General features: G+C 37.3%; 1 protein-coding gene across 1 annotated transcript; it reads left to right on the forward strand.

The window, feature by feature from the left end:
• Positions 1-4,682: 4,682 nt before the first annotated feature.
• LOC131829907 (putative olfactory receptor 8G3) lies at positions 4,683-5,645 on the forward strand. Its single transcript, XM_059172211.1, has one exon. It carries the CDS (start codon positions 4,683-4,685, stop codon positions 5,643-5,645), a length of 963 nt encoding a protein of 320 aa, XP_059028194.1.
• The last annotated feature ends 6,571 nt before the right edge of the window (positions 5,646-12,216 follow it).

A 12,216-nucleotide genomic window follows, 5' to 3' on the forward strand; every position in this document is an offset into this window, starting at 1 on the left:
CACTCAAATATGTTCTAAGTCTGACTGTAAAGCAACAACCCACAGACTTCTATCTCACAAGCACATAATGAGAGCTTATGCCTCTCACCTGTATGAAATGATGAACTAGCTCTGTACTGTGTTTATGGGGAGAAACGGAAATATTGGGCTTGATGTAAAAACTTCTCTGGTGAGCACTGGGTGTTCTATGTGACTAATGAATCGTTGAACACTATCTCAAAAACTAATGATGTGTTATATGTTGGCTAACTGAACATAATAAAAAAAAAAGAATAAACCAAAATTTCACATACACAAAAAATTTCTCTGAGTTGAGACAGGTTGGATTCCAGAAAGAATCATGTTTCCCGATCCTATAAGTAGATTTTAAATGGACACAGATGCTAAGAGAAAGGAGTATAGCGCATGACGGACAGCACATTAAAATATGTATCTTGAGTTTTCAGATTCCACTATTATGAGCTCTTGAGAATCATACTCTCCAGGATAGACCTTGTAGCTGAGTTGATATTTTCCAAAAATTCTAAGAGAACACTCAATACAGCCAAATGATCCCACCAGTAGTTACTCTATTTTGCCTTAAGATATTGGTTATCTCAGTTTAAATGTTATATACAGGGCTCATTTAGTAGCAAGAACAATCAGAGAATAGTTGGGGCCAGAAGTAAGCTGACCCTGTAAGTTTGAATCGTCCCTAAAGGATTCATAGTAGGAAAATGGAAAGTACACTGTGTCTTGTTTTATGCAAGTTTCAAAATGGTCAAATGCTGAAATTCTGGGAAGACATATGGATTGTCTCAGGGCTAATGTAGCTATTATTGTTCCTCAATACTTCTCTCTTAATTTTAGAGGAAAATCGATCATGATCTTCCTTTGTTAGACTTGTTAGGAACTTCTCATGGAGTTATGGCAATATCTAGCAGGTGTTTTTATCCAGTCCCAAGTTAAAGTATCCCAAGTAATGCTGTTTTATGAGAAAAACATGAAATCTAGTTAGTAGAAGTCAATGAAAATAAAACTTTTAAATCTTACATCTGTGACTGTTTTCCCTAATTTTCTATTTATCCTTTTTTTTTCTTTAATTTTTTATGTAAATTCAGTTTTGTTAACAGATAGTGTATAACTAGTTTCAGGGGTAGAATTTAGTGATTTATATTGCCTATAACCACGCCCAGTGCTCATCACATCATGTGCCCTCATTAATGCCCATCACCCACTTACCCCATCCCCCCACCTACCTCCCCTCCAGCCACTCGATTTATTTCCTATGATTGAGAGTCTCTTATGGTTTACCTCCCTCTCTGATTTCGTCTTGTTTGATTTTTCCTTCCCTTCCCCTATTTTATCTGTTTTGCTTCTTCAATTCCACATATGAGTGAAATCATATTGATTACATATAGAAATGATAATATTTTAGGTACATTGAATTAAATAAAATATGTCATTGAAATAATGTCACCTCTTTTTAACTTTTTTTTTCTTTTTAACTTTTTTAATGATCTATTAGTAAGCTTACAATTATATATATGGCTCATATATGTGGCACCCATCATATTTCTGTTATCCTTTTTGGGACATCAGTTCAGAAAATTCCTTTAGGGTATGTTTATAAAGTTCCATGAATTTTTAAACTTTTAAATAGCTTGGAGTGAAATCCACTGAAACACTAACAAAATCTAATACTTTATTGTTTTTAATCCATAATTTAACAAGAACAATAAATCTCACTTATGTGGCACTAGCAAACACTTGAAAACCAATAGGGAAAAAGAAAAATTCTGATTGTTTCTTTTCCCAAAGGTTGATACTCATGGGATGAGGCACTAGTGGGAGACGATAATCATAACTTGTTCCTAATTGGACTCTTGGCATCCCTACCTAGTATAAAAAAATCAACGTATGAACTAACCTGTGTAGAAGGGAATTGGCTTCAGTAGAGATGAGGATCAAATTATTGCCCCAAATTATTGCCATGAAGGCTTTTAATCCAAGGCCCCCTCGGCACCATGAAGTCTTGCAAGGTTAGTACTCAGAACTATCTGCCAGCATCATTAGAGATATTTTCCCTTCAGAGGGATGAAAGAGAAAATTATACATGGGGAGGAAGAGGGATATGTCTAAACATGTCTTGGTCTGTAACTTAAAATTTTAGAATTCTCTCCTCTAGCTCCCTCCCAGTGCACTGGAGCTTTCACTATTGGAGCCCTTAACTAAAGGGCCCTAACCAGTAAACAGATTTCACAGGACACAGAGAATAAATGAAAAAAAAAAAAAAAAAAAAAAAAAAAAAAGAGCTAAAACAATATGATGGGAGTCTACTAATTCTTTTTTGTGAAACAACTAAATCATGTGATACTTGCTGGGAAATAAATAAGAAAACTTTTCTTTTTGTTGCCAGATGATATAAATCTTTGAATGACAAGGAAATTGGCTTGGACTTTATTTTAAAACTATAAAAAAATATTGGTGATTTTAGGAAGTCAATATTGAGTGAAAATTTTAAAATCTCTTTATTTTTGTATGTCTTAATGCCAGAAGGAGCAACAAGATGTCCTGAGGGGGAAAAAAAAATTAAGTTTGGTCCTCATTAAAGGATGAAAATGTTGGTCAAATAAAAGATAAGACAGAGCAAAACTCTAAAGATTAAAATTAAAATAACATTGAAATTCTTAAGTTCTTACCAGGAGCCAGGAACTGTGCTCAGCATCTTGTAGGCATCATTTAAGTTAGTTTTCACTGGAGACAGATAATAGCATTTTTGTTTTTCAGAGGGTCGTAGAGTGGATATAATTATCCCAAAGTGGTATAGCAAATTTGGGGTTGAGTGGAGATTACAATCCATCTTGTGTAACTTAATAGTCAAGACCTACTCGAATTAGAAAAACAGTAGAACTGGAAGAGGTGATAGGATGGTTTAATCCAATCACCCATCAGGCGCTTGAGTCCTTAAACAAAATCAGCTTGGAAAGTGGTTATTTAGGCTACGTTCAAACATTTCTGATGATAAGCTCAAGGTATTTCAGAGACTGTTATCTTTGTTGTGAAACCAAAAATTTCTCTCCAGAGTTTCAAGCAGTTTTATTTCATTCTTTTGGAGACATGGGCAGTTAAGTATGGTGCTTCCTAACTAAAGCAATCTGTTGAAGATTGAGGAACCTGCCATGTGCCACATGAATCTGTTTTGCTAGCAAAATATCTTGTTATTTGAGCCATTATTAAAATGAAAAATTTCTAGATCATTCTTTCTGCAGTTTGCCAATTTTTCTACTATCACATAAAGTATAAACAACTAAAAACACGACTCCAACTGTTGCTTGAAAGATACGTAAGATTAAGAATTTACATTTTCTAGACTGTTCCATTTTCCTTTTTCTTTCTTTTTTTTAAAAAAAAAGATGTTATTTATTTACTTGAGAAAGAGCAAGTGAGAGAGAGCAGGAGCAGGGCAGGGGGTAGGCACAGAGGGAAAGGGAGAAGCAGACTGCTGCCATGCAGGAAGCCCGATGCAGGGCTTGACCCCAGGACCCCGGGGGATCAGGATCTGAGCAAAAGGCAGACACTCAGCTGTTAAGCTGAGCCAGTCAGTTTCCCTGAATCTACTCATTTTCTTTTCAAATCTAAACTAAAGTGACATTAATCTTTTTAAAAAAAAAAACAAAAACATGTCATATTCTAGATTAGTATAGGCTGAATAACCTAAAATTTCTAAGTGTATTTGCACACGTACTAGTAATCCACATCTTCACCACCTTGGAATTCTATAGAGAACACAGGCAAAATACGTGACTTAAGAGAAGACCAGCATAAGTAACACCTAGAGTTTGTTTTAAAAAACCCTTCTTACATTTTGAGAATATGAATAATTTTCTGACCTCCACCACTTCAACCATGAAATCCAAATTGCTTAGACCAGTCATAGACCACTGTACCCCTGGTCACATAGGTGGAATGAATACATGGCCTCCCTTTAAGCCATTACATTACACATTGGGACGACTAAATTAGAAGGGGGAATGGTTCCTTGTTCTGGGAAAAGCTGTTGAAATAGCAGCACGATGTCTGTCAAGCAGTTATGTTTCTGCTCATGGGGTGATAGGCCTAGAGGAAGAGAGCTGGGACATATAGAGGAGAGAGTCTCTAGTGGAAAGATATCAGGAGCTGTTCAGTCCTTCAGTTATTTTGAGTTGTGGTACTAGTAAGAAAAATACCTCAGAGTAGCATAATGAGTTTTTGCATACTTATGAATCGTATATTTACTCAGTATAGAAAACATATGCTATTCTGAATAAGTTGAAACTGTCATTTGACAAGCATGACATTAATATAATATACATATAGAACATAGGAGAAGAAAGAGTCCTCAGAAATAAAAGTAGTAATGTCCCTTCTGATTGACTTAAAAAATATAGAAATTGGTGTTTTCTCTTAACAAGTTAGGAAATATCTTAATTATGAGGTTCTTGAAGTCTATAATTCCTTCTGCCGTTCAACCAGAGTCACTGATGAGCAGTAAAGACTCAAGATATTCCTGCTTTATGAATCTCCTCTAGTCAGGAACAAAATCATGATCTCCACGAAATTATTTTCCTCACATATACTCACACAAACACCTGTGTACACACTCAAATACACACACATCTACACAGAATTTCATTTTCTCTCTTTTAAACTTAGGATCTGTTATGGAGATAATGGACCCTGGAAATCACTCTACAGTGACTGACTTCATCCTTGCTGGGCTAACAGAGAAACCAGAACTCCAGCTGCCCCTTTTCTTCCTCTTCCTAGGAATCTATGTGGTCACGGTGGTGGGGAACTTGGGCATGATCATGCTGATATGGCTCAGTGCCCACTTGCACACCCCCATGTACTACTTCCTCAGTAGCTTGTCTTTCATTGATCTCTGCCATTCCACTGTCATTACCCCCAAAATGTTGGTGAACTTTGTGACAGAAGTGAATGTCATCTCCTACCCTGAATGCATGACTCAGCTCTATTTCTTCCTTGTTTTTGCTATTGCAGAGTGTCACATGCTGGCTGTAATGGCTTATGACCGCTATGCTGCCATCTGTAATCCCCTGCTTTACAATGTCATCATGTCTTCCCACTTCTGCTTCTGGCTCACAGTAGGAGTTTATAGTTTGGGCATCATTGGATCTACAATCCACACGGGCTTCATGATGAGACTCCTTTTCTGCAAGAGCAATGTGGTTAACCATTATTTCTGTGATCTCTTCCCACTCTTGAAGCTGTCCTGTTCCAACATCTACGTCAATGAATTACTGGTCCTAGTCTTGAGTGCATTTAACATCTTGACTCCTGCCTTAACAATCCTTGCCTCCTACGTCTTCATCCTCTCCAGCATCCTCCGCATCCGCTCCACTGAGGGCAGGTCCAAAGCCTTCAGCACCTGCAGCTCGCACATCACAGCTGTGGCTGTTTTCTATGGATCTGCTGCCTTCATGTACCTGCAGCCATCATCTGTGGGATCCATGGACCAAGGGAAAGTGTCCTCCGTGTTTTATACCACCATTGTGCCCATGCTGAACCCCCTGATCTATAGCCTGCGGAATAAGGATGTCAAATTTGCCCTGAAGAAAATTCTGGAGAGTAGAAAGTGTTCAGGAATAGAATCAATATCATGATGTCATGTTAGAAACAGTTTTTTAATTTGCTAATATATGTAACATGTTAAGTTTATTGTTCAAATGTTGGGAAATTCAATGACACTCTCCCATATAACACATCTCCTAAATTCTGCTCCAGACCACTCCTTTGAGGCTTATTGGAGTGATTATGAGTGGAGAAATACTAAGAATAAAATCAAAGACTCGAGTATGAAAGGAACCTTAGTTTTATTTTTAATGAATGATAACACAAATAATAAGAATGATGATGATGATAATGAAGATAATAATTGTAATTGTTACTGAGAGTTTATGAAATATCAACAAGTGTGCCCAGCCCTTTAAGTGAATAACCTTATTTAATATTTACAGTATTCCCTCAGGGAAGGCCCTAGTATTATTTCTCTTTGAAAAATGAGGAAATAGAAGTTTATTTAGTTTGGTTAATTGCCCTGGTCCCAAACATAATAAATAATCAGCCTGAAAAAATTGACTCCAGGACGCACAATTTTATTCAGAGTAGTACTTTGGTCCTAGGTGCCTGTAGATAGGTCTAAGACATCCTGAGAATTTCCTTCTATACATACATCATTCCCAGTTCCCTATGTGACTGATATTTTCCTAGAATTTCAATGCTATTTTCACTTTTATTTCATTTACTACAATGAAAACAATCAAAATCTTTCAAACCTGTACTGATCAAAGCCAGAAAATAGCAAATATGGAGACTCATTCTAGAGTCTCATTCTCATCATAGAGTTTCAAGTTATTACACTTGAGGACAACATTTTTTTTTATAAAAGCAGTGCAAACAACTTTGTCTTATCTTTATACCAGTGATGCTGCAGCTGAGTATGAAGTAAATGCTACAGAAGCCAAATATCTTGCTCAGTTGTGTCATATTCAGGCAGTTCCTGCTCTTTCACCCAATAATTGAGAAAGAGTTGCCATTTCATGTCAGCTTTTTCTTTGAAACATCTCTTCTGTCCTTCCATATTTTGTTCTTCTGTTTTTGGGCCTTGAACATCTTGTAGGGATGGATTTACATAATATTCTGGAACACTCAGTTGTCCTTTGTCTCTTCCCAGGTCAAACCCTCCACCTCATTGTTGTCAGGTCAATGGCCTGTGTGCTGATAGAACAAGTTGCAGTGTTTACCTATACTTTCAAAATCTAGGACAGAAAGATATATCTTTACCATCTTTGTATTCCATTATCTGTTCATTCAGTGATGTCAAGCATTCGTTTTCAAAAAGTCCTCACAGTTTTTATTTGACTTTTTCATCAGTCAAAAAAAAAAAAAAAAAAAAGTGGAAGGGAAAATCACTAAAATGGCTTCAGTTGCAGCTCCTGTCTTAGGCATGAGTCCAAGTCCAGTGCTCTGCCCAACAGACACAACTGGGCTCACACAGGACAAACAAAAAGAGTCCTGGTGGGTAGACCCTTGAATTACTGGAGCGACAGCTCTTATATAAAATACAGATTAAATGAAAGGTAATGATCTCTTCAAGAAAGAGGGGGAAAACCTCTACAGACCAGAAGGTCATGTCATATTTTGGGTAATATGTAAAGCTACTAAAAGAGAGAAGTAGACAGAGGACATCTCATGAATCACCTCTGGATCACTACAAGACAACACTCTTTTATAAAAAATTTTTAAAAGATTTTTATTTATTTATATCAGAGAGAGAGAGAGCACAAGTGGTGTGAGGTGATGGGCAAAGCGAAAGGAAGAAGCAGACTCCCCACTGAGCAGGGAGCTTGATGTGGGGCTCCATTTCAGGACTCAGGGATAATGACCTGAGCTGAAGTCAGAAGCTTAACCAACTGAGCCACTCAGGATCCCCCATCACTTCTTATTTTAGTGATGGGAGCTGCTAAATGTTTTAATTTAATTTTATTTTATTTTAAATATTTTATTTATTTAACAGAGATCACAAGTAGGCAGAGAGGCCGGCAGAGAGAGAGAGAGAAGCAGGCTCCCTACTGAGCAGAGAGCCTGATGCGGGGCTGGATCCCAGGACACTGAGATCATGACCTGAGCCAAAGGAAGAGGCTTTAAGCCACTGAGCTACCCAGGCACCCCTTCTAAACGTTTTTAAAGCAGGGAGTGAAGCAATTAGTTTTACATGTTAGTAGTATCACACTTAAGGTGTTGTGAAAGATGGGTAGGGAGACATTAAGGCTGAATCAAGACTCATCAGCAGCCATTTGATTGTTCTAAGAAAGAAACTGTATGCAGTGACAATGGAGCTAGAAGGAAGGAGTCTTTCAAGAGATTTTTGAAAAGTAGATTGTTCAGACATGGTTGAATCAAGGTGAGTCGAAGGTACAGGAGAGTATGAGGGTGAACACACAATTCTCATTTGGATTACTAGATAGGAGGATAGTAGAACTCTCAAGATGGTGCTCACTAACCCTAGGTAACAATTCACAGCAACACAACTGGGACATGTAAGCCTTGGTAACATCCCAACTTCCTGTCTCCTCATTTCTCTTTCTTTATATATGTATTCTCTCCTGAATCAGTACATATATCCTCCCAGAATGGAAAATGAGCTTCTATGAATCTCAATAATTTTCATTATTGTACAATCCTTTATAGAAAGATCTGTTCATACCCTTCCCATGTCTGACTTTAACCCAGTTCCAGCTCTCTTCCCACTACCTTTATTCAGCACACTAAGGAAACAGTCTAAGTCTGCTCATCTGTAAGGTGGCTTTCTCAGCCCATAATATTCTCCCATAAAAATCCCAGAATCCTGCAGCCACTGCTGTTCCAAAGCTAAAAGAAGATTTGTGATGCGTGGACATGTGGGATCTTGCTTGCATCTGAAACAATTATAGTGGGAGGGATTTGCAATACGAGATCATCTATCACTTAGTTCCTAAGGTGGTCCATAGTCCAGCCTGAGACTTGGTTAAAAATGCATAATCTTAAGCCATACACTATATTTACTATTTCAGAATCTGCATTTGAGTAAGTTCCCTGGGTTATTCCTGTACACATTAAAGTTTGAGAATCTTTTAGCAAATATTGATATCTGACATCAGACTTTAAAATTTTGATGTAATTGATATGGAGTGCACCCTAGGTATTGAGATTAAAAATAAAACTTTTGATGTTTTGAAATGTACATCTAAAATGTGCATCTAATGTAACCCAACCTTAAACTCCTTTAAAGAGAATTAAACCTGATATATTTAGCCATATTTTAAGAATTTCCCTTCTCTTGTGAGCATCCAATTTACCTTGATTCATATTGATATGTTTTCAAATATTCCTGTTTGTGAAAAAACTGTGTGAAAACATATAAGAAAGAAAAAGCAATATGAAACAGAGATGCTTAATAATAAAATACTTTCTTTAAATGCACAAGTTAGCAAGTGAGATTATTAATAACAAAGACCACCAAAAAAGCAAATATTATATCAATATTCTGAATTCTTGTCCCCTAACCTCAAAATTCAATTGTACATAGATTAGACTTTTGAATCAAGTAAGCATATGACCTACTTAAGCATAAAATAAACATATTTTGTGCAAGGAATTAATGATTTAATTCATTATTTTAAAATTTGTAACCCTATTCGGCATAAGATACCTTGTCAGTATCTTATCTTTAGATTCTCTAAATCCTGCTATTCACAGTGGGGACTATGAACCAAAAGCCCAGGCTAGGAGTTTGTAAGAAATACATAAGCTGAAATCCCACTCAGACCTGCTGGATCAGAATCTACATTTAAAAGAAAAAATCCTCAGGTGATCCTATGGACAAATCTTTAGCGCTAATTGACAAATTCAGAATTGACCAGAGTCCCTCTGGAAGGACAAGTTAACATAACTGGAAAATGACAATTGCAACTGCTTCTTTTCTCAAGAGCTTGTTCCCTGAGACATGGAAATCCTCCAGAGTATTTGTCTCCAGGTCATTTGGTGCCTGGTATGCCTACATCTGAGACCAACCTTCAGAGCACAGCAATCTGAATCGTTCAGAGGAGGGGAGGAGTTTGCTATCCTGAAGCTGGAGAAACACAGATTGGAGACCTACAGTTAGAGATGCTGGCTGGTGACACAAGCCAGGTTTGAAGGGGGCTCTGAGACCAGTGGCTGTGCCTGCCCTCTCAACACTGAAAGCAGCAGCAGTTCTTTCAGTTCTCCAAGAGAGCACTTGGAGCAGACTCCCAGCACCAAGAATGAGTGCATTCTCCTCTTGGCATTGAGGTTTCTAGGAAGAAGAAAGGTGAGTGTGCTCATCTCAGCCTGTGACCTGAGACCTACTAAAGTCTAGAAGTAATTACTTTGAAATTTAGGCAAAAATTCCTCAATACATGTATGGATTGACCAGTTCATAAAATGCTATTTCAACCCTTTTATAATGTGCCAAACATTGTGCTCTTGACTTGGGACACAAAGGAGAATACGTTTGATATGGTCCATCATCGGACTTACAGTGTAGTGCAAGTCTGAAAATGTGCTGTTTGGAAATGGCAGTTTTCTGATAATTTCATTGAAAGGTCCAATCAATTATAAATAATTGGAGAAATTTTCCATAATTACTTCAATTTAAATGAGATTTGAAAAGAAAAACAATATTTAACAGACAACAGAGAGACAAAGGTTTGGTGGAGCCATTTCATGTGAAAAAATAGCAAATAAGAAGGTCAACCGCTGAGAAGATATGACATATTCCAGGAACTAAAAGAAGCCAAGTCGTTTGTGGCAGAGGAAGAGGATACAAGAACTAAGGGTGGAGAGAGGCAAAAGGGTGGATTTTTGTACTTTATTACAAATTCAGTTAAGGAAATCTTTTCTCCAGTGCCTCCAGTGCCATCATCTGGTTTATGGTTGAGTGTAATTTATCATTAGTAACAAATAGCTCATTCCATTTCTAATAACTCAAATGTTAGAATATTTTTCCTTACATTGGTTAAAGGGTATATTCTTACAATATTTCGAACATTTACACACAGGAAACTCTTCTCCCATTTGCTTTTCTTAGGTTATATAAAGATGCCTGTAAGTGATCCCGTTTCTCTCAAGTATCTCCCAAACTCTTGACAGCTACTGAATGCCCTTTATCTTGTCAATGTCCCTTCTCAAAAAAGGACACTCACAACTAATACAGAGCTATAGATAAAAGTGGAGCACAGAGCTTCCTAGCCTCATGCCACATGCTGAATATTTAATATTGATATGGCATAATGGGTTAAGTGGATGAAACAGTTTGTGGCTGTTGGTGACTAGCTCAGAGGCTATCCACACTACCCCAACTAGTGGCTAAAACCCATACCTTAGCACCACTGTGATCATTTCATGACATTCCAATTCTGTAGCGCTTGAGTTAGGGGTGGGGAGGCTATGATATAGGTCTTATGTGGTCTATTATATAGGTCTTATTCATTATCATTATCTAGCATTTTTATAAATGAAGTAAAAATCTCCCATTGCCTTTAAAAAAATAATTTTATTTATTTACTAGAGAGAGAGAAAGAGAGAGAGAGAGCGCAAGCGTGAGCAAGGGGGTGGGGCAGGGAGCAGGGCAAAGGGAGAGGGAAAGCAGACTTCCCACTGAGCAGGGAGCCTGAGGCCAGATTTGATCCCAGGACCCCAGGATCATGACTCAAGCTGAAAGCATACACTTAACTGACTGAGCCACCCAGGCACCCCTCCCATCACCTTTTGTATCATCCCCTATTCTATGGACTATATTGATTTAATAAGAAATATGCTTATTTTATGTTTTCATAGGAGTCACCTTCATACCCCATATCTTGTATCTGAATAATTTTTTTTAAACTGACATTAGAAGTTAACAATTATTTTCTCCACCATATTTTAACTTGTTTATTTGGACTATTTTCAGTGTCTGGATTCATTGTCCTGGTGATCCTTTAGCTCAGTGTGTAGCATTTTGCTGTCTCCCAGTAATGATTGCTTAATTAAATAAAAAAATAGAAAGTCCTGAAGCTCTCCATTTGAACCACTAAGCTGACTTTAATTTCTTAACCCAATGATTTCTGAACAATCACCAGAATTACTTTGATAGTTTTGTTTGTTTTCTTCTAGCTTTATTTTTAGAAAGTTCAGTTCTGTAAATTTTCTTACCCTCAGAAATTCCGATTCACAAGGTCTAGGATAAGAGTAGAAATTCTGTATTAAACAAACAAACAAAATCTCTTCAGATGAAGTGAGAGAATTTTGGAAGTTATGAATAAAGAGTTTTGAGAATATTTTTAAAGATCCAAAAGTGATTAAGAAAACATCAAAAATAGAATCCAGCTACCAGATATAGGAATGAGGTAGAAGGTGGTAGTCACCTCTTTACCTTTTAAATAAAAAGGAATTCCACCTCTAATATGGGAAGTTTGTTTAATGTTCAAAGTTGATAATTCTAGAAATAGCAACATGAACAAATTATTTAGAGCTGTGGATGTAACCGTTAGAAAAAATCTTATCAGGGTACCTGGGTGGCTCAGTCTGTTAGGATCTGTTTTCAGCTTACATCGTGATCCCAGGGTCCTGGGATGGAGTCTCTCTTGCTCCCTGCTCAGTGGGGAGTCTGCATGTCCTTCTTCCTCTGTTGCC

The sequence above is a fragment of the Mustela lutreola genome, chromosome 1 (genome assembly GCF_030435805.1).
Source record: "Mustela lutreola isolate mMusLut2 chromosome 1, mMusLut2.pri, whole genome shotgun sequence".
Classification (NCBI taxonomy): Eukaryota; Metazoa; Chordata; class Mammalia; order Carnivora; family Mustelidae; genus Mustela; species Mustela lutreola.